We start from the raw sequence: 23,562 nt of genomic DNA on the forward strand, positions 1-23,562 counted from the left end.
GAAAGTCGACGTTTCGGGCAAAAGCCCTTCATCAGGAATGCTCCTCCTATGCTGCCTGACCTGCTGTGCTTTTCCAGTACCACTCTTAATCTAGACTCTGATTTCCAGCACCTGCAGTCCTCACTTTTGCCAAGTTTAAAATCACACAACACCAGGTTATAGATTTATTTGAAGGCCTGTGCTTCCAAATAAACCTGTTTGACTATAACCTGGTGTATGATTTTTAACTTTGCAGCCTAGAGATAGACAACGTTGGCTAAGTCACATGAGTGCCTGCTGTGTCCACGGTCCGGGAGCATAACCAGATGCGGTCTGAAGAAATGAAACTGTTCCTTTTGGGAAATGGACACACCAATATAGTCTCTCTCGGTGAGTCAGAGCCTGGCTGGCATTCAGAATGTGTTTAACCTACATTCACAACGACGTGTGTGCAGATTATAATTGGTAATAAGCGCTCAGCCCTCTGTGAGGCGTTCACAGGCTTTCTGTGTATATACAGTATATGCAGCAGAAACACAGCGATGTAAATGGCGGAGAACTTGCAGCCAGGACCTCTCAGAGGACAGGCTCTTCCCCAAGCTGGTGAGTAAAAGGATTCTCTCACCTCTCAGCACATCGTTCATTCAGGATTCTCCCCTCCCTTGTTTCTTTCTCCTGCCTAGAATCTCACGTTTTGTTTTTGGTAGTTACGCGCAGGACACGGTCCGAGATTGCACGCTCTCGCAATCTCCGGGATCCACGCCACACGAACGTACGTTTATATAGCGCCCATCATGAAATGTGGTGACGGCGCTTCGCGGGAGCTTTACACAGCACGATCTAACAGACAGGGATTTGGAGATAGTTGGCCAAAGGTTAGTCAGAGAGGTGGGATTTCAGAATCCCGTTAAAGAGTCAGGCAGCAGGAAAATAATCCCTTTCGTCCAACTCATCCGTGCGGGCCAGACATTCCCATTTGCCAGGGTTTGGTAGATGCCCCTCTAAATCCTACCTATTCATGCACTCCTCCAGATCCCTTTTAAATGTTGTAATTGTATCTGCCTATACTACTTCCTCGTTCCATTCACGCACCATTCCCCCCCCCATTTGAAAAAGTTACCCCTCAGATCCCTTTTAAATCTTTTCTCTCTCAGTTTTGGGCTCCCCCACCCTGGGACAAAGACCTTGGCCATTCACACATCAAGTGTGGACTTGTTGGGCTGAAGGGCCTGTTTCCACACCGTAGAGAATCTAATCTAAACTTAGAACTCTTAAATGGTCAACTCACTCATTTAGAGTCCCTCGTGAGTCACTCATATTCATCCTCAAGACTCCTCAGCCTTCCTTAGCATAGACTTCCCTTGGAAGATGGGATTAAAGGCAGCTGTTAAGGGTCATTCTCCAAACAGACCCCACCACCAGGGATATATTTCCCTCCCCTCCCCTATCAGCATTCCGAAAAGACCACTCCCTCCGTGACTCCCTCGTCAGGTCCACACCCCCCACCAACCCAACCTCCACTCCTGGCACCTTCCCCTGCAACCGCAAGAAATGCAAAACTTGCGCCCACACCTCCTCCCTTACTTCTCTCCAAGGCCCCAAGGGATCCTTTCAGATCCGCCACAAATTCACCTGCACCTCCACACACGTCATCTATTGCATCCGCTGCACCCGATGTGGCCTCCTCTATATTGGGGAGACAGGCCACCTACTTGCGGAACGTTTCAGAGAACACCTCTGGGACTCCCGGACCAACCAACCCAACCACCCCGTGGCTCAACACTTTAACTCCCCCTCCCACTCCACCGAGGACATGCAGGTCCTTGGACTCCTCCATCGCCAGACCATAACAACACGACGGTTGAAGGAAGAGCGCCTCATCTTCCGCCTGGGAACCCTCCAACCACAAGGGATGAACTCAGATTTCTCCAGTTTCCTCATTTCCCCTCCTTCCACCTTGTCTCAGTCAAATCCCTCGAACTCAGCACCGCCTTCCTAACCTGCAATCTTCTTCCTGACCTCTCAGCCTCCACCCCCACTCCGGCCTAGCACCCTCACCTTGACCTCCTTCCACCTATCGCATCTCCAATGCCCCTCCCCCAAGTCCCTCCTCCCTACCTTTTATCTTAGCCTGCTGGACACACTTTCCTCATTCCTGAAGAAGGGCTTATGCCTGAAACGTCGAAACTCCTCTTCCTTGGATGCCGCCTGACCTGCTGCGCTTTTCCAGCAACACATTTTCAGTCCCTTTAAAAAAAGGCAATTTGTTTGCGGTGGAGAGACAGCCAAGAACTAACACCTGGTCAAGTAGAAGGGTGAAGTATGAGAGAAACGCAACACTGAGGTAGAAGATACATCTCCACCTGTTTGCATACTTTCGGCCACCAGTTCAGACTGAAGGCATGGTAGCGCAGAGGGAGGTTCGACACAAATGGTCTGCACCAAGTCATGGAGAAAGGATTTACATATGGTGCCAGCCAAATTAGATGTTCAGCAAAGTGATCTCAGTACAAACCCCTTGCTCTGGTGGATAAAGACACAAATAATCTGACACATGCCTGTGAGGACTGTCCTCTCTACAATCTAAGTGGCAGACTGATTACTCTAAACTCAGCAAATGAAAAGGCCATCACTTGACTTTGAAGATTTGCATTTGTGAATTAATAATAATAGCTGTTCAGTGGGAATGAAGTTTAAAGAACAGTATGTGTTTTCATTGGCCATAATGGGCTTTGCTTGTACATATTTTTATTGAAAATAAAGGTGGGCAGTGCAGTGGCTCACTGGTTGCTCACAGTGCCAGGAACCCCGGTTCAATTCTCACCTCAGGCGACTGTGTGAAGTTTGCACGTTCTCTGCGTGTCTGCATGGGTTTCCTCCCACAAATGAAAGATGTGTAGGTCAGGTGAATTGGTCATGCTAAATTGCCCATAATGTTAGTTGCATGAGTCAGAGATAAATATAGGATAGAGGAATGGGTCTGGGTGGGTTGCTGTTCGGAGGGTCGGTGTGGACTTGTTGGGCCGAAGGGCCTGTTTTCATATTGTAGGAAATCTAATCTAATCATTTTAATTTTTTTACAACATAGTATAACAACCTTATTATATAACGACAATAACAGTAAACAAACTACTACTCTATTCCACAAACCACTGAGGAAAGAGAAAAAACTTACAAAAACTACAATTCAATAAATAACTAAAAAGAAAAACTAAATTAAACCAAGGTAAATTAAACTACATTCAGTTAGGTTACCACACTCAATGCAATCCCACCAAAGCTCCCCACCACCAGGAGCATCAGTAGGCAAACCCGTATTTGTGGAGGATTCTTCCTCCCAGGGCCCCCCGGACCGCCAAGCATAGCACTCATGCCCACACAAAGGCCCTGATCAATATAGCTGACAAGTCTCCGTCTGTATAATTCAGTTCTTTAAAACAGTTCTGTTTTCTGGGTGCACCATACTCTTAAGGAAGTCCAGGGGGATGTGCTCCAAAACTAATCTATGTCACCCTGTTAAAAATCACACAACACCAGGTTATAGTCCAACAGGTTTAATTGGAAGCACACTAGCTTTCAGAGCGCCGCTCCTTCAGCAGGTGGTTGTGGAGGGCACAAAGCTAAGGCACAGAATTTATAGCAAAAATTTACAGTGTGATGTAACTGAAATTATACATTGAAAATACCTTGATGGTCTGTGAGTCTTTCATCTGTTCGAATACCATGATAGTTTCACTTCCTTCATGTGTAAATCACAAAACCTTTTTTTTAAAAGTTGCATTTTCAGCTTAGCTGTAACAATGGGTGTTCGCTAGATAATATATTATAATTTCAGTTACATCACACTGTAAATTTTTGCTATAAATTCTGTGCCTTAGATTTGAGCCCTCCACAATCACCCGATGAAGAAGCGATGCTCTGAAAGCTAGTGTGCTTCCAATTAAACTTGTTGGACTATAACCTGGTGTTGTGTGATTTTTAACTTTGTACACCCGAGTCCAACACCGACATCTCCAAATTATGTCACCCTGAGAGTCCTGGGGGATTCTCCAACACCCAGCTCATTATAATATTCTTCTTCGTACAGAAAGAAAGAACATTGAACAGTTTCTTCCCATGCGCGTCCAAAGAAGGGAAATTTGGCAAGCCTAAAAGGAGGGACACTGGATCCACCTTAACCTCAGTTCCCAAGACCCCTTCCAAAACACTCGCTGTGGCACCCCAATACTGATGAAACTTGGGGCATGACCACAAGCAATGAGTAAGAGTGCTAACATCTGTTTTACACTTGGGGCACACTGGGGACGCTCCTGTCTTAAATTTTGCAAGCTGCCCTGGTGCCGAATGACGCCTATGAAGTACCTTCAGTTGCATAGCCTGTGTCCTGTTACAAATCGAAATCTTCCTTGTGTCCTCCCATGCCTCTGACGAGATTTCCACCCTCAAGTCTTGAGTTCAGATTCCACACACCTGTTCAATGTCCTTTGAAACATTGCCTCCTAACAAGTGATAGAGGGTACTGACCGAGAGAGCGCCCGTAGACCAAAGCACACTCCTCTCCATCTCCCACATATAGGGAGTCTTTTTCTGTATGAATCCCTAACCTGTAAGTAATGAAAGAGGTCCCTCCGAGATAGCTCATATTTCTGACTCAGCTGCTCGAAAGACATCATGACCTCCCCGTCAAATAAATCTCCCAAACAGGAGACTTCTCTAGACTCCCAGAGTTTAAAGCCAGAGTCCATTGACCCCGGCTGGAATCCTAACATTCCCACTATGGGAGTGAAAGGGGAAGTTTTTAAGTTGCCCTCACCTTGCCTCATCATTCTCCATGCTTTAACAGTGTTAAGGACAATAGGATTTCTGCAATGGTCCATAACAGTCCTCATCTTGTTCACAAACAACAAATTGATGAGGGGGCATTTTGTCTGGGAGGTATCGAGTCCAACCAGATTGACGGCAGGTCCTGACAGGCCAGTCAGCCACATAGGATAGTAAGGAACTCAATTGATATTCCTTAAAATCCTGGAAATCCAAACCTCCCATCCCCTGCGGATGCTGCAATTTGGCCACCTTAAAAAGAGGCTGCCTATGATGCCAGATGAAAGATCTGAGCTAACTGTAAAGCCTTTGTAGTGCTTGCCAAGGCAGCACCAAAGGGAGCGTTTGCATGATGTATAATAAGGAAGAAAAAACATTCATTTTGACCAGAGCTATTCTCCCCAACCAAGATATCGGAAGATCCTCCCAGTGCCGAAGGTCCTGCCTTATCTTCTCCAGCAACGGCACAAAGTTAGCTTTATATAATCAATCGAAGGCCGGGGTGATAAAGATGTCTAAGTACAAGAAACCTCTCTGTGACCACCTGAAAGGGAAATGAGTTCCATCTCCAAGATCAGATATTCTAGTAAGGCCTCCCCACAGGCATGGCCTCCGATTTCATAAATTTAATTTTATACCCCGCAAATAAACCAAATAGATTAATCACTTGTATTAAACAGGGCACAGATGTCATCGGTTCAGTTAAAAAGAGAAGAACGCCATCTGCATAAAGGGTGATCTTACGCCTACCTGATTCTACCCTTGGGGCAATTATGTTGGGATCCCTCCGGAAGGCCTCCAACAGTGGCTCAATCACCAATGTAAATAATAGTAGCGAGACAGGGCACCCTTATCGGCTGCCTCTGCCGATACTAAAATTATCCGACCTTATGCTATGAGTAAGAACTGCTGCTTTCAGGTCACTAGATAACACTGCCATCCACCTGGCAAAAAACCCTCCAAGATCAAACCGCTCAAGTACATAAAAGAGGTACTGCCACTTCACCCAGTCAAATGCTTTCTCTGCATCCAGGGAGACTACCAAGCCCAGAATCGACCCTTGCTGGCAAACCTGGACCATAGTTGCTACTCTTCTAATATTATTAGTAGACCTATGACCCTTAATAAAGCCTGTCTGGTCCTCCTTTACAATGAAGGGCAAAACCACCTCCAACCTCAACGTCAGCATTTTCGACAGAATTTTAAAATCCAAATTCATTAACGATATAGGCCTGTATGAAGTGCAATCCTCTGGGGCTTTCCTTTTCTTGAGAATAAGAGAAATAATTGCTTCTCTCAGAGAGGATGGCAGGCAGTACTGATTGTATGTGTGGTTGTACATGTTCAATAGCGGCCCGGCCAGCGTGTCGATAAACTCCTTCTAAAACTCTGAAATCCGTCTGGCCCAGGCGTTTTACCACTCTGGAGCTGCCTCACCACCTCCTGTATTTCTTGGGTTGTCAGGGGGGCATTCAAAAAGGACGCCTGGTCTGAAGTTACACCTGGAAGGTCGAGGGCCTTAAAAAAGGACTTCATAGAGTCATAAAGATGTACAGCATGGAAACAGACCCTTCGGTCCAACCTTTCCATACCCACCAGATATCCCAACCCAATCTAGTCCGACCTGCCAGCACCCAGCCCATATTCCTCCAAACCCTTCCTATTCATTTACCCATCCAAATGTCTCTTAAATGTTGCAATTGTACCAGCCTCCACTACTTCCTCTGGCAGCTCATTCCATACATGTTCCACCATCTTTGCCAATCTGTCCTCACAGCCCTCCGACTGGTACAGCTCAGAGTAGAACTTCCTAAATGCTGCGTTAATCTTATTGACATCGCAAGTAAGAGTATGAGCACTCTCTCTGATGGATGTGATAGCTTGGGGGCATTCTTCTTTCTGCCCCTGTTACATGAGATATCCAACCGGTTTATCACCGTACTCAAATAACCTCTGTTTCACAAAAGAGATTTCCCTCTTTGCTGTCTGGGTGAGTGCAGCATTCAAAGTAGCCCTGAGGGCTGTAATCCACTGCAATTTGGTTCCAGTCTGTCAAAGTAGGCTGTTGGAAGTTAAAAAATCACACAACGTCAGGTTATAGTCCAACAGGTTTAATTGGAAGCACTAGCTTTTGGAGCGCTGCTCCTTCATCAGCTAGTTGTGCTTCAGGTGTGCCTCCAGCAAATGCTGCTGCTCTCCCTTCTGCTGCTTCCAGGTTGCCAAGTAAGAAATAATCAAACCTCTTGTATAGGCCTTGGCCAGTGCTCTTCCAGCACCACTAATCCAGAATCTGGTTTCCAGCAACTGCAGTAATTGTTTTTACCTAGTCTCCCAGAGCACTGACTGATTTCTGGCCGTACCCAAGTTAATGTCCCAAAAGGTTTTAAATTCCTGCGAAATATACCCTTTCAACTTGCTATCCCTCAATAGGAAAAGATCCATGCGCCAGTGCTACAAGCCTGTCCCACTACCACCAGCCTCGACCTCCATGTCCACAGCTGCATAATCGGAAACGGCTATGATTCCGCAAGATAGCACCGAATTCAAAAAGGTCGATGGGACAAAAAGCATGTCAATTCTGGTATAGCACTTACGTGGGTTAGAGAAAAAGGTGAAATCCCTACCTTTGGGGTGAAGACGACTCTACATATCCACCAACCCAAATCCCTATTCGGGTCCACTAACTGCCTGGATTGCAGGGACATACCTGCAAGGCCTCTAGGCATCCTGTCCACTTCAGGGCCAATAAGTCCATTAATGTGTCTCCCTATAACTGTATGACGCACCCCAAGGGCCATCAACCTGGAAGGTACATCCGTTAAAGGTTTGAGGGAATGTGCTGGGGGCACTATACATTCAAAATCCCATACTCCTCTCCATGTATTAAAGCTTTAAGAATCATAAACCGCCCGTATTCATCCATAATTTGGTCTGACAGTTGAAATGGGAGATTCTTCTGGATGAGTATAGCAACTCCTCTGCTTTTCAAATTGAAGGAGCATGTAAATATTTAATTGGCTACATGGGAGTTTACTCGTGATGATTAGTAGTTAAAATAAAACAGGGTAAAAGTCAGCGATTTTGGTGGTGGATAAATCGCACAGTTGTGTGTTATAGCACTTCTGGGTATTAAAGAAAGCAGAATTTGTGAATGCAGGGAAATAACAACCTGAGAAAAACCTGGCTTCAGGGCAAGGCTGGAGAAGCCATGGTAGGGGGAAGGGATAGGAAATTTTAGGAAGAGGAAAATATTGGGGGTGATAGAGTTTGGATGTAAAATTGGATGTAAGGACTGGAGAGCTTGAGCTATAGGGAGAGGCTGAATAGGCTTGGGCTATTTTTTTCTGAAGAATCAGAGGCTGAGGAGTGACCTTATAGAGATTTATAAAATCATGAGGGGCATGGATAGGGTGAATAGCCAAGGTCTTTTTCCCAGGGTAGGGGAGTCGAAAACTAGAGGGCATAAGTTTTAGGTGAGAGGAGAAAGATTTAAAGGGACTTAAGGTGCAACATTTTCATGCAGAGAGTGGTGCGTGTATGGAATTAGCTGCCCAGAGGATGCTGGTATGATTACATGATACATTATACATGAATAGGAATGGCCTAGAGGGATATGGGTCAAATGCTGGCAAATGGGACGAGGTCAGATTGGGATGTGTGGTCAGTGTGGATGATTTGGACAAAAGCGTCTGTTTCCAAGCTCTACAACTTTATGACTCTGACTCAGTGAGAGGAATGCCAAGGCGATATATTTTATGTTGTGGAAAAGGTGGGAGAAGCAAGTAGAACAGGGGGAAAAGTCAGGGAAAGGTTAGAGGACAAAGGAGATTAGAGATCATAGGTGTTACAAGACAAAAGGTAAAGAGAATGATAATGGTTATAGAGAAATTGATGCAGAGCAGATAATAAAAAATGGTGTTAATAGTAAAATATAGGTCAACTCTGCTGAAAGAGAGTACAGTCTTCTGGACACATGTTAAATTCAGGAACTTCACACTGTGAAAAGTGCTTAATTGGAAAACGAGTCCAGCTTGCACTGGACTTCATTGGAGCACTGCAGCAGGTCAAGGACAGAAAAGTGAGCATGAGAGCAGCATGGTGTATTAACGGAACAAGTGACCAGAACGTCAGGATCACGTGAGAAAGGTATGCTTTGTAAAGGCAAGTAACTGGAAGTTAAGCCATGTTTTAAGGCTGTCTTAGGAAATTTTTTTTCTCACATTGCTTAGCACGTGTACACTTCCAGAACCCTGGAAACAGTTAAGAAACAATTGGCTGTTGCAATGAGATAGTGTTCTGCATGGATGAATTAGACAGGTCAGAATGGCTTTCGCATCTATAATGAGCAGGTGGTTGGCTTAGAATTCTTAAGCTAATGTTTTCTATTCATGGTCTGGCTGCACTAGAAAGGAGTGAGGAAAAGATCTAAAACTGGAAAGACTGGTTCCATCTGGCTTAAGTACAGTCATTTGTTTTTGTTGGTGTTTTCTGTACTTTACTGAAAGTACAGTGATGGTGGAAATGCACAGCCCTGGAAACCATTGTAGGAACAGCCCCACAAACTACACAGTATGTAACATGCAAATATTTAGAATTTGCGATTGTAACTCTTGCTAATTTGTGACAGTGGAATTTCCTCAAGTTTTGACAAAAACCTATTCAGGATAACAATGTGAAATTTCATACATTAACAGACTGACTGCTGATTTATCCCTATCTGGAAAAAACTGTGAACACTTGATGTGACAGTACGCCTCTCACAGTCACTTGTACAAGGTAATTTTTCAGATGTTGAAATGAGCTGTTTCCTCATTGTCCTCTTTGTTGTTTAGTTATTGTTCATGCTGTATTCCATTCTACTCGTCCCCTCTCATCCCAAAAACAATCAATTTCTTTCCCATTAAAGTTTGAAGTTCAGAATGTAGGCCTTTTTGTGTGTTTTGAGAAGACAGGTGAGATTGTCATCAGCCAGTGTTTATGGAAATTCTAAACCTGCAAGACCTTCTCAGTATAAAGAGTGAGTGAGAAAAATCTGGAAGAACTGCACCTCATTTTCCACACGGGAACCCTATGGTCTTCCGGACTCAATATTGTGTTCAACAGTTTAAGGGCTTAAGGCACCTTCTCCCATGCCCTTACCCTAATCCCCACACACCAGACCTTGTTATCATATGGAGATCATTATACACCACTCATCATTAGCTACTAAGTGTCCACTAATAGTTATTCACCCTCCCAGGCTGATCGTAATGCACTCCTTTGTCTGTCCACTGTTCTGCTCTCTCTTTCGGCTCCATTTCCACACACCGTTTACTCCTTACCCACCACCCACACCGTGTTTCCTTCATAAAAACCAATATTTTCCTAGCTAGTTCTGAGGAAGGGTCAAAATGTTCACTCTGATTTCTTTCCAGATGCTGCCAGACCTGCTGAGCCTTTCCAGCAATGAATGTTTGTTTCTTTTGAGAGGAATGCTGGATCTATACTAATGAAGATCGTAATGGAAAACCAGGGTCCTTATGTTTACTGAGCTGTGTGCTTAGATCAAGATTGTATATGGGGAAACCTGGAAATACGGGGATTTTATTTTTTTTCTCTCTACTGTTCCCTTGCTGCAGCCATCCAGGTTGACAGAGTGGCTGCTTTTCCAGCAAGAAAGACAAAGCTTTGAAAGGGCTAGAGGAGCAGTTTGGTTTGGAGTGGTGGGAGGAAAACAGAGGCTGGGAGGATAGTTTGAGTAGGCAAAACATTTTTGGAGGATAAGAATATGGTCGCAAGTGGTTGGAGATATTGTAAGGTTGGAAATCAAACAGATTGATGGGGGTCGAGAGTGTAGTGCTGGAAAAGCACAGCAGGTCAGGCAGCATCCGAGGTACAGGAAAATCAACATTTCAGGAAAAAACCCTATGTCCGAAATGTCGATTCTCCTGCTTCTAGGATGCTGCCTGACCTGCTGTGCTTTTCCAGCACCACACTCTTGACTCTGATCTCCAGCATTTGCAGTTCTCACTTTCTCCTAGATTGATGGGAGTGTCATTGGATAGCTTCCTGTACCTGTTAGCCTCATTCCTGAAGAAGGGCTTATGCCCAAAACGTCGATTCTCCTGCTCCTCGGATGCTGCCTGGCCTGCTGCGCGTTTCCAGCACCTCACTTTTCAACTCTGGTCTCCAGCATCTGCAGTCCTCACTTTCTCCTGTACCTGTTAGCCCACAAGCAGCGCTGTAAAACTATTTGACTTAATGGATCCATCCTGCCTCACATCCTTTTACCTCTGGAATTTCCAAAGGCAGTGAAACCCAGACAGCATTCATTAAAAAATAGAAAGCATATTAAAATGGAGCCATGCAACCTCCTTAAATGTATTTCATGCCTGACTCACTTCCTGATAGTAGATTGGCCACTTGCCCATGTCTTGTTTCCATTAAACTGGAAGCAAGCTGAATTGGATTTGGGTTTGAAATGTTAACTTTGCACTTGACCCAAACCCATTCATTATTAGGGAGTTAAAATTACTATAAGGTGTGATAGCTTGATTTGCATAATTCTGCTGTTGAAATCATTATGACCTCATGACATTACATCTTATGTTTTCAGGTACTTTCTGAGCCGCTGCAGTTGGGGAAACTGAGTGGAAACACTCACTGGACGATGAATTACACCCAGCATGGCGCACACATCTATAACCAAGGTACTTGCTAACTCTACTTCTTTAAAATGGGCTGACTCGGTCATTGTTGGATAGTACTGTAGGTTTCAGGATGTACAGGGGCCTATCAGTTTTCAGTGAACTTGGGTTTAAATCCGGTTCTTCCTGCATTTGGATTGGGTTGTCCTGTTCAAGCAGAATTTGCTGAGTCATTCTTAATGAACGTGGGCTCAGAGCAAAGGAAAAACACTGTCCTCAGTTTGGGACTCTGTTTTATTCAGAGATCACAGCATGTGTGGGGGAAGTACGGGAGAGAGAGTGTATCTTGGTATGAATGTCCCGAGGCACATTGTTCAGTAGGATAGATGGAACTTTAAGAAGGAGTTGAGAGTGTGGTGCTGGAAAAGTACAGCAAGTTAGGTAGCATCTGAGGAGCAGGAGAATCAACATTTCCGGCATAAGACCTTCATCAGGAATGAGGCTTGTGAGCAACAGGGTAAAGAGATAAATATTAGTGGAGTGGGGCTGGGGGGAAGGTAGCTGAGAGGGAGGATAGATAGATGAAGGTGGGGGTAATGGTGATAGGTTGGCAAGGAGGGTGGAGCAGGTAGGTAGGAAGGACGATGGACAGGTCATATGGGCAGTATTTAGTTGGAAGGTTGGATCTGGGATAAGGTAGGGGGAGGGAAAAATGAGGAAACTGAAATCCACATTAATCCTGTGTGGTTGGAAGGTCCCAAAGTGGAAGGTGAGGTGTTCTTCCGCCAGGCGTCATGTGGTTAGGGTTTGGTAATAGATGAGACCAAGCACCTGCATGTCCTTGGTGGAGTGGGAGGGGGAGTTAAAGTGTTTGGCAATGGGGCAGTGCGGTTGCTTTGTGCTTGTGTCTCGGAGATGTTCTCTCAAGCATTCTGCAAGTAGGTGTCGTGTCTCCCCAGTGTAGAGGAGCCTGCATCGGAAGCAACGAATATAGTAAATGACATGTGTGTAAGTGCAGGTAAATCTCTGATGGATGTGGAAGGCTCCTTTGGGGCTTTGTGGGGAGATGTGAGTGCAGGTTTTGCAATTCGTGCAGTGTCAGGAGGGGAGCGTGGACTGGTGGGGTCATAGACCTGACAAGAGAGTTGTAGAGGGAATGGTCTTTAAGGAATGCAGATAGGGGTGGGAGGGAATTATATCTCTGGTGGTGGGGTCTGGAATGGTGGAATGTCGGAGGATGATGCGATGTAGCTGGAGATTGGTGCAGTGGAAGGTGAGGACCGGGGGTTTCTGTCCTTGTTGCGCTTGGAAGGTGGGGTTTAAGGGTGAAGGTGTGGAAAGTGGGAGAGGAAATTGCGATCTTTGAAGAAGGAGGCCCTCTGTGGTGGAACTGGTTTTCCTGGGAGCAGATGTGGCGGAGGCAGAAGAATTGGGAATAAGGGATAGCATTTTTACAGGAGGCAGGGTGGGTGGAGGTGTAGTCCAAGTAGCTGTGGGAGTTGGTGGGTTTGTAGAAGATAGCCGTGTTGAATTGGTCATCATTGATGGGGACAGAGATGTCCAGGAAGTGGAGGGTAGTGGGAACTTTACTCTGCATCTGTGATTGGGAGTTTCTGACAATGTATGCTGGAATTTTTAATGGTTCTGTTTCTGCTCACCAACTTCCCCCATGAGTTTCCTTTTAGTTTGATGAGTGCAAAAGGTTCCCAAAGTCTGAAATGAAAGTAGGTGTTAAATGGACATAAAGATGTGTAGCAGATTAAGAAGTAAAGCCACTTTCTCTCTTGTGTCATCCACAGGATATCTGAGGGTGGTGTTACATAGTTGGTAGGTGGTAGTAATATCACTGGACTAAATAAGCTAGAGACACAGACTAATGTTCTAAGGACCTGGGTTCAAATCCTACCATGGCAAAGAGTGAAACTTAGAACTCACTGAAAAAAGTGCTAGAATTAAAAGCTAGTCTAATGGTGATCATGTAACTATTGTAGATCTTTGTCTGGCTCACCAATGTCCTTTAGGGAAGGAAATCTACTATCCTTATCTGCTCTGACTCCAAACCCACAACAATGTGGTTGATACTTAATTGCCCTCAGAAATAGCTTAAAACGGTAATCAGTTCAAGGATGTCTTGGGATAGTCAGCAGTTGCTGGTCTTATCAGTGATGCCCATATCCTATAAAAAATGAGGAATTATTTTTGCATGGAGATCAGACTCTAGCCTCCAGATGATACCGTTTTTTTTGTGACTTGCCAGGTTAGGGACAATCGCCTATGTGCTCCATATTTTGAATATAATTGATGCTTCAGTCTCTGAGGTAATAACATCACATGTAACTGATGTCTCCTTTGCAAAATTCTGTAGAAAACGACAGATTCAAGGAGAAAGGAACAGATATCATTTTCAAGTCTTCTTCAGAATCAGTTTGCCCATTGGATGTCAGACTTACCAGAAAAGCTATGGGACGAGTCACTGTGCAATCTGGCGATTCCAGGTAATGATGAGTGGTTCATCCCAACGTCGTCTTATGTGGCCAGTCGGAATGGAATAGAACAGGAGCAGGCCATTCAGCCCATCGAGACTGCCCAGACATTTAAGATAAACATGGCTGAGCAAACAATTTCTTTTACTCAACCCATCCCAAAATCTGTATGCCACTGGTAATCAAACATCTATCCGTTGTTACCTAAAACATTAATCAAAGATTGAGCTTTCAGAGGCTGCTCTGTAGAGAGCTCCAAAGGTTCACACCCCTCTGAGTGAAAAACAATTCTCCACATCTCAAACCCTAAGTGGCATACCTTTTTATTTTTAAATTTTAAACAAAGGGAAGTTCTAGTCTCCCTAACAAGGGGAAACATTTGACCTGCATCTGCCCTCTCTATCCCTTTTTAAGCATTTTGTTGTTTTCAATGAAATCACCTCTCATTCTTTGAAACTCTAAGAGAATACAGACCAAGTGTGCCCAAGCTCTCTTCAAAGAACAGTCCTGCCATCCTGGGAACAAGTCTGCTGCATTCCTTGGTTGCATTCCCTCTATAGCAATAATATCTTTCCTGAGATAAGAATGAAAATGTGGAAGGCACGGTTAGCAAGTTTGTGGATGACACCAAAATTTGTGGTATATTGGAACGGTTTTCTAAGACTACAAAGAGATCTGGAACAATGGGCTGACGAGTGGCAGATGGATAAATGCGAGGGTAATGAATTTGGATAAATGCGAGGGTATTGCATATTGGTAAAACAAGGGCAGGACTTATACAATTAATGTTATGGCTGTGGCTAATTTTGTAGAACAGACAGACCTAGAGGTTCAGGTGCTTAATTCTTTGAAATTTGCATCATAGGTATACAGGGTGGTTCAGAAGGCATTTAGCATGCTTGCCTTCACTACTCACTCCTTTGACTATAGGACCTTGCTTGTCATGTTGAGGTTGTACAGGACATTGGTGAGACCTCTTCTGGAATACTGTGTGCAGTTCTGGTTGCTCTGCTATAGGAAGGATATTATTAAATTGCATTGGGTTCAGGAAAGATTTACCAGGATTTTGCTGGGAATGGAGAGTTTCAGTTGTAAGGATAGACTGGGACCTTTTTTACTGTAGTATAGGAGGTGAGGGGTGACCTTAAAAGAAGTTGATAAAATCATGAGAGGCATTGATAAGGTCAATAGCAAGGGTCTTTTCCCTTGGGTGGGGGAGCATATTTTTAAGGTGAGATAGGAAAATTGTAAAAAGGACAGGAGGGGCAGTGTATTTACACAGAGTGGTTCATGTGTGGAATGAACTGGTTGCAAGTACAGTTACAACATTTAAAATACATTTTGGATAAATTCATGAATAGGGAATGATAGGAATGATATGGGCCAAGCACAGGCAAGTGGAACTAGTTTGGTGTGGACAAGTTGGATTGAAGGGTTTGGAGCAGCAGGTGGGACAGGTTTAGTTTGGGATTTTGTCTGGCATGGATTGGTCGGATTGAAGGGTCTGTTTCCATGTTGTAAGACTCTATGACCCTTCGCTAAGGTTGTATCGTTGTTGAGGATAAAATTCATCAATAGATTTTGTTAAAAGAACATTAACAGCCTCTTGCGAATATGTTCAGTGACTGACCACTATGGTACCTAAATTGCCAAAATAAAATTTATGGTCTACGAAGCTAGGTTTTACTCTAGGATCTGATTTGTCCATCAGTTGGGATCACAACAGTAATATGAATGACTTTATATCAAATTAAATGAGAATCAAGGGACTCCAGTGTTCAAATCCTACTGTCATAACTGATCCTCCAGCAGAGTGCTACATGTCTAAGGGTGCATCTGTTTCCTTAGATGTTCAGTGGAAGGCCTGGCTGGCCACACATGTCTGCTTAAAATGTCATGTAGCTATATTTGAAAAAGGAACTAGTTGGGTTTAATTTGTCATGGAGGAAGTGAAAGAAGTAGTTTACATTGAGAGTTCCAAAGAACTTGGAGTAGTGGTTGAGAGTGGAAGGAAGGCTGTGAGTGGGGGACACAGCTGATGGACAGGCATCTGGATCAGGTGTAGTGAGGAATCCAGGTGAATGTTACCTATTGTTTTATATTGAGTAATCATGTATAGAATGTAAATATTGTAAGCAAGGAGTATGGTTGATTCACTTGAAGTAATCGTACAACATTTTAACAGTGGAACTGCTTTTGTTCCTTCTAGGAAGCCATGACTCGATGACCTATTGCTTAGACTTAACCTCTCCGATCAAACCTTCAGATAAGATTTTAAACTATTTGGATCATATAATTCCCTGTATAATTCGACCAGAGATATATAAGTGGTGTAGGACACAGGTAAACTCCAACTTTGCAAACTGCTTTGTCAGTCCACTTTGCACCCTGATTTGCAACGTTTTTGCTTGTATTTCAGTTCAAGGCCTGCTGCAGTGCTGCAACAAAACTCAAAGCAAATCTGAAGTACAGCACCTCATTTTCCAGTTAAGCACTTTACAGCCTTCAGGACTCGACTCCGAGATCAACAACTTCCACACATGAACACTGTCTTCCACCCCCTGCATGTGCTCACGTATATACACAGACACATACACACGCACAGTCACGCAGTATCAAAGTTAATCTATTTTCCACCACTCACATCTATCATTAGTGTACATTTTGCATCCATATCTCTCCTTTACTTCCATTAACACTCCAATCATCTTTTGCTTTGGACATTCTTACAGCTGTTCCACTTAACCCCCTTCCCTTTTGTTAACAGCATAAAACTATCATTTTCCAGCTCCTTTCAGTTGTGCTGAAGGGCCATACTGGCTTTGGAATGTCAACTTTCTTTCTCTTTCCACAGATGCTAACAGGTCTGCTGAGTTTTTCCAGCTCTTTCTGTTATTCCAGCTGTTTGGCATCCACAGTATTTTGCTTTTATGTAGGCATTCAAGATACCATAAAACATAGGAGCAGTATTGGCCTATTGAGACTGTTCCTACATATCATGGCTGATATGCTTCTCAACCCCTTTCCCCTGCCTTCTCCCGGTAACACTTGATCCTCTTACTAATCAAGAAGCTATCTGTCTCTGTCTTAAGTACACTCAATGACTTGGCCTTCTGTGGCAATGATTTCCCCAGATTAATCACCCTCTGGCTGAAGAAATTCCTCCTCATCTTCATTCTAAAGTGTCATCCCTTCGCTCTGAGGCTATGCCGAGTCTCCCTGACTAGTGGAAACATCCACTGTGTCCAAACCTCTCGGTATTCTGTAAGTTTCAGTGAGATCTCCCCTCAACTTTCTAAACTTCACTGAGTACAGACCCAGAATCCTCAACTGCTCCTCATAGAACAAGACCTTCACCTCCGGCATCATTCTTGTAACCCTCCTCTGGATCCCCTCCAACACCAGCACATCCTTCCTTAGATACGGGGCCCAAAATTGCTTAAACATTCCAAATGAGTTCAGACCAGAGCCTTATGCAGCCTCAACAGTACATCTCTGCTCTGTATTCTGTCTCTCTTGAAATGAATACTAACATTGCATTTACCTTCCTTCCTGCCAACTGAACCTGCATGTTAACCTTAAGGGCACCCTGAATTAGAGTTCCTAAGTCCTTTCATGCTTCAGATTTCTGAAGCCTTTCTTCATTTAGAAAATAGTCTATGTCTCTATTTTTCTTACCAAAATGCATTGCCTCATGCTTTCCCACATTGCATTCCCTCTATCAATTCTTTACCCACTATCCAAGTTCTTCTGCAACCTCCTTGCTTCCTCACCATTATCTGACTCAGCCCTATATTACCATTCATGTCGAGGTACTCCGCAATCTCAGCCAATAATGGACTCTAAAATCTTAACAATGACCGAAGTCAGATTAACTGGCTGATAATTTCCTATCTCTGCCTCCTTCCCTTCTTAAACAGGCGTGTTACATAAGCTAGTTTCTCGTCCTCTGGGACCCACCCTGACTCAAGTGATTCCTGAAAAATCACCACCAATGCCTCGTCAATCTCTTCTGTTCTCTCCTTCAGAACTCTGGAGTATAGTCCATCTGGTCGGGATGGTTTATCCACCTTGAGGCCTTTCAGTTTACCCTGCATCTTCTCCTTAGTGATGGTCATTACACTCACCTTTGCTCCCTGACTCTCTTGAAGTTCTGGTATGCGGTTGGTATCTTCCACCATGAAAACTGATGCAAAGTACCGATTTGGTTCCCCTTCCATTTCTTTATTCTCCATTAATACTTGTTCAATCTCATTTTCCAGTGGTTTAATGTCCAGTGTTACCTCTGTCTTACCTTGCGCATATATATATATATAAACTCTTCACCAGATTGTATGCTTTTTCTTTTGCATTTATGCTGTCCCTGACTTCCCTTGTCAGCCTCATCCTTCCCTTAGTATCTTTCTTCTTCCTTGGGATAAATCTCTGCTGTGCCTCCCAAATTTACCCAGAAATTCCTGTCATTGCTGCTCCACTGCCTTCCCTGCTAAGCTGTCCTTCCAATCAACTCTGGTCAGCTCCTCCCTCATGTCTTTGTAGTCCCCTGTATTCAATTGTAATACTGTTACATCTGATTCCAGCTTCTCCCTCTCAAACTGCAGGATGAATTCTATCATGTTATGGTCACTGTCTCCTAGGGATCCTTTAAGCTCCCTAATCAAGTCCACCTCATTACACATCACCAAATTCAGAATTGTTTGTTCTCTAGTGGGCTCTACAACCAAGCTGCTCCAAAACATTTATCTTGTAGACATTCTACAAATTCCTTTTCTTGAGATCTGCTACCAATCTGATTTTTCTCAGTCCATCTGTATGTTGAAGTCCCCCATGATTATTGTAGTAGTGCCTTTCTTACACGTCTTTTCAATCTCCTGATTTATTTTCTGCCCCATAACCTGATGACTGTTAGGAAACTTTTACATAACTCCCATCAACATCTTTTTCCCTTTTCAGTTCCTCAACTCTACCTAAACAGATTTTACGCCTTTTAACTCTATATCACTTCTTGTTATTGACTTAATTTCATTCTTTACTAACACGGCAACCTCGCCTCCGCTTCCCATCTCTGTCCTTTCGATACGATGCATATCTTTTGATATTTAGTTCCGAGCCCTGATCTCCTTACAGCCATCTCTGTGATACCCACAACATCGTACCTACCAATTTCAATGTGTGTTACAAGCTCATTTACCTTGTTCCAAATACTGAGTGCATTTGAGTACAACTCCCTCAGTCCTTCTTTACTGCTCCCTTCCCATAGTTGTACCCTTATCTGCTGTGCCTGAAGTTAGATTCCTGACCCTTTCCATGCTCTCTGTCCTATTGCTTGTTCTGGAAATTTTAATAACCTCTAGTCAGCACTACCTCCTAACCTTTTCCATAATTTTATCATGTAACTGAACCTAAGCTCCCTTTACTATTCAGTTTAAAACTCCTAGTTATGTGATTTGCCAGGACTCTGGTTCCCAGCATTATTCAAGTGGAGCCCAACCTACCAGAATAGCTCGCTCTTTGCACAGGGAGAAAGAATAAAGTCAGTATAGATGTAACTGAAAGCTTCCTATAACATTATCTCATAATATGCCTTCGCTGCAATTGGTAAGAACCTTCTTGTTTCATTTTCAACATGTTTCACCCTATGGCCCCTGTCAATACTAGTTTAATTTAAAATTAAGGTCCCTTTGTGCCCAAATCGAGATTGCCTCAACTTACTTCAGGTAAAATTTCATTCCATCCAGTTTCGAGAGGTGTTTGGCCAGTGTCTATATCACTGCACAACCTTGTTTTTTAAAAATCCTATTTTATGCTACTCACATAGAACAGAATAGTTGTGAATTGCTAATTTGGGCTTCCATATTCTTAATGCAATATTTCACATCAAAGATCTGCTGTCATTACGCATGGCGGGTGTAGTCCAAGTTCCGAAGGTGGAGTTAGAGTGTGAGGATAATTGAACCAGGCTGCACTGACATTATTTATCATTCTAGTAAATGTCTGCTGCACTCTCCAAAATCTTGATATCCTTCTTCAGTAGTAGTGCCCAGAATAATAGTGCTCTAGCTGAGGCCTTACCTCTGATTACTAAGGTCGCCTGAATTCCAGGTTGTTACATCTCAGGCATAAGTGAGCCTGTGTTGTTTATAGTATATTCAAATACAAGCTCCTGTTTGTACTTTTTCAAATAGCACAACAATAGGTAATCTGTTGAGATGTCTTTGTGTATGTGTTAGTTCTCATGTTTGTAATGTTGTATCTGTAAACTTTTTGTATCTCTGAATATGTCATCCGAACGTTGTGGTGTTATCTGTAGTTTTGTCTGTCTGATTCTTTATGCAATTTTTATTCGGTTTCCCCCTCCTGGCCCTCGTATCATATCAATATTGGTATAAAGTCAGGAACATAAGTACCCTAGTTTACCACTGAACAACAGTACATCATGTGCATATACACTTCATATTGAACTAATTGTTGACATTCAGTGGTTTGATTTGAGAACCCTAATGAAATAATGTAGTGGCAAAATGCTGTTCTGGTTTTATGTGTAATTATGCAATGTGATGTTGAACTATATAGACTGCAAAATCCTTTGATAACTTAAGACGATCTTAGCAGTTGAAGTGCTAAAGATTACATTCACCACCCTGAGATAGAGAGAGGAGAATAAGCAGATTTGATTCATTCTTGGATATTGTGATTTAGATTATGCTCTGGTTTCCTCCCACAGTTCAAAGATGTGCAGGTCAGGTGGATTGACCATGTTAAATTACCCATAGTGTCCAGGGATGTGCAAGCTAGGTGGATTAGCCATGGGAAATGCAGGGTTACAGGGATAGGGTAAGGTGATGGCTCTGGATGGGATGCTTTTGGAGGGTCAGTGTGGATTTATGGGCTGAATAGCCTGATTCCACCCTGTAGGGATTCTATGATTGTCTCTTCTTCAATTTTTTTGTGTGAGTTGGGCTAATGTCTAGTAGTGGCTATTGAAGGGTTTCTGGTCCTGGACTGCAAAAGAGGAATGTATCTCGAGTTGCTGACCGCTGTTGACGTGAGAGGTAATTTATTAGCAATGCGAATATCTGTGAAAGAAACTGTTTCACTTGCAGTACCTCCCACCCTTCCCTCCCATCACTTCTGCATTTCATGTTTCCTTTAGCTGTAATGACTCGCTGCATTTCCCTCAAACAGTGTTCTGTTCCATTCCTGTAAACTATGCATAAAGTTCATATTTAAAGAAAATGTTTTTGTACTGTATATGTATAAAGCCTTTCAGAATGCTTTATGGCTAAGGAAGTACTTAATTGTAGTCATTGCTATAAATGTAGCAATATATCTAAGGTTTAATGTTGTTTCTTGATGGAAAAGGAGCAATAACCAAAGTCCTGTTCTTCCTATGTTAGGAATCCAGTATAACTGAACAACTGGAAGCAGGTATTCGGTTCTTTGACTTAAGGATTGCTCATAAACCAAATGATACTACAGATCATTTACACTTTGTACATGGGATCTTTACAACTGTAACTGTCCTGGTAAGCCTGACTAAAAAATGAAATATATCAGGAAATCTGATTTTAAATATAGATGATTTGTTGGATTACATGCTGCCATTGGATGCAGTTTGCAGCTTATCTATATTCTTTCTTAGTTATTTATATTGGGAAACGCAATTCAAGTGTTTATCGTGCAGAATACCATTATGATTCTGAGGAGTGATAAATTGGTGTTTAGGTTAAATGGATTTTAACTGTGAAAACTGCATTCTTCTTTTCGACGTAATAGATATTTTGAAAATTTGTATTTTAAAGGAGGCTTTGAAGGAGTTTGGACTTTGGTTAAAAGCTCATCCTAAGGAAGTGGTTATATTGGCCTGCAGATCCTTCGACGGGATGAATGAGCAACAACATCATGAGTTAATTCAGGAAATAAAGAACTTATTTGAGTCCAAAATATATCCAAAAACCTCTTCTGTAAGTAATATTAGACAAACGATAGATAAGGTGAATGGCAGCTGTCTTTTCCCAAGGGGAGGTGGGAGGGGTGGGGGGGGGGTGGATTTCAATACGTAAGGTGAGATTTTAAGAAGATGTAAGAGGCAATTTTTATACACAATGGTTCATGTGTGGAATGAACTTCCAGAGGAAGTGGTGGATGTGGCTACAGTTACAACGTTCAAAAGACATTTAGAAAAATACATGAATAGGAAATGTTTGGAGGGATATGGGCCAAGGGCAAGCAGGTGGAACTGGTTTAGTTTGGGATTATAGTCAGTGGGCTAGTTGGACCAAAGCTAAGCTGTGTGACGAAGTCGTACAACTGGCAAAACTATACTTTAAAAAGACCATATGCATCAATTTTGCAAAAATTTAATTTAAAGAAAATATGGGAAAGGGACACTGGAAGATTTACACACACCAGCTGAGACCAAATACGCATCAAGGAAGCTGCATTCCAGATAAGGATTTAAATAGTACTGCCTGAAAATGAGTTTGTGAGTCAAATAGTGCATGTATCTCTAATGCACATTTTGTATTACAGGAACCAGTAACACTCAGAAGACTTTGGGAGTTGGGTTGCCAAGTCATCATCTCCTATGATGACAATATTGCAAAACAATATCCAGAACTTTGGCCTGGAATCCCTTATTGGTGGGCAGACACATATGATCCTAAATTGCTAGTCCAATATCTAGAAAATCAGAAACAGGCTGGACGACCAGGTACAGAAAATATGATCCTTTAATAAACATTGAGTGTTCCAAATGTGCTCACATCAGTGCACATTTATGAAATCCCATGTGACTAGAAATGGTTTCTGGAAATTCTGCCCATTAGTTGAAAAGAATGGAATCTTTATAAATGTCTGGTTAGACCACGACTAAAATATGGCATACAGATCTGGCCACCACATTTTAGGAAAATGTTAGAAATTTTGATAGGACACAGAGTAGATTAATCACAATGATACTAGTGATGGGGGAATTTTAGCTACCACATTGAACTAGGCTTGTTCCCCATACAGCAAAAGTGATTGAGTTTAAATTTGATCTCGGTGTATAAGAGAATAACAGATTTGCAATGAGGTGGACAAGAAAAAACTGATCCCATTTCAAGGAGTAAGGAACAGTGGTTTAATGTCTTATGCAACTGATGGGGGGGGGGGGGGTCAAGAGAAACTTTAATGCAGCAAGTGGTAATGACTTGAAACTGTTTCTGAGTGATGGAAGTAGAGATGATAAATGATTTTGTAATGAAATTCAATGGGCTTCTGAAATTTGCAAGGTTACAGCAATAGAGTGGGGGTATGGGACTGACTGGGCTACTCTATGGAGAGCTGGGATTTGGCTATTGCTGGCTAGGTCAGCATTTATTGCCCGTTCCTAATTGCCCAGAAGGCAGTTAAGAGTCAACCACATTGCAGTGGGTCTGGAATCATATGTAAGTCAAAAGAATGGAAGATTAATTTCCTTCTGTTAAAGGGCATTAATGAATATGTTTGGGTTTTTACAATAATTGGCAATGGTTACATGATTACTATTAGACCAGCTTTTTTATTTCAGATATTATTGAATTCAAGTTCCACCATTTACCACAGTGGGATTTGCACCCAGGCCTCAGCTGTTGTACCAATCCACTGCCATTACTAGGACACCACCACCA

General features: G+C 42.9%; 1 protein-coding gene across 5 annotated transcripts in view; it reads left to right on the plus strand.

Moving 5' to 3' along the window:
- LOC132816539 (PI-PLC X domain-containing protein 1-like) overlaps nt 1–23,562 on the plus strand; it is a 27,387-nt gene continuing 3,825 nt past the window's right edge. Inside the window, exons 1-9 of one of the 5 annotated variants that reach the window (XM_060826265.1) lie at nt 1–369; nt 500–582; nt 9,495–9,576; nt 11,396–11,489; nt 13,792–13,921; nt 16,119–16,252; nt 21,307–21,435; nt 21,712–21,873; nt 22,442–22,622. In XM_060826265.1, coding sequence (XP_060682248.1) covers nt 11,466–11,489; nt 13,792–13,921; nt 16,119–16,252; nt 21,307–21,435; nt 21,712–21,873; nt 22,442–22,622 — 760 coding nt within the window. In that variant the 5' untranslated portion in view covers nt 1–369; nt 500–582; nt 9,495–9,576; nt 11,396–11,465. Of the gene's footprint in view, nt 370–413; nt 583–9,309; nt 9,370–9,494; nt 9,577–11,395; nt 11,490–13,791; nt 13,922–16,118; nt 16,253–21,306; nt 21,436–21,711; nt 21,874–22,441; nt 22,623–23,562 lie in introns of those variants that run through there. The other 4 variants (XM_060826264.1, XM_060826263.1, XM_060826266.1 and 1 more) reach the window with 4 other exon arrangements.

The sequence above is a fragment of the Hemiscyllium ocellatum genome, chromosome 6 (assembly GCF_020745735.1).
Source record: "Hemiscyllium ocellatum isolate sHemOce1 chromosome 6, sHemOce1.pat.X.cur, whole genome shotgun sequence".
NCBI classification, from domain to species: Eukaryota; Metazoa; Chordata; class Chondrichthyes; order Orectolobiformes; family Hemiscylliidae; genus Hemiscyllium; species Hemiscyllium ocellatum.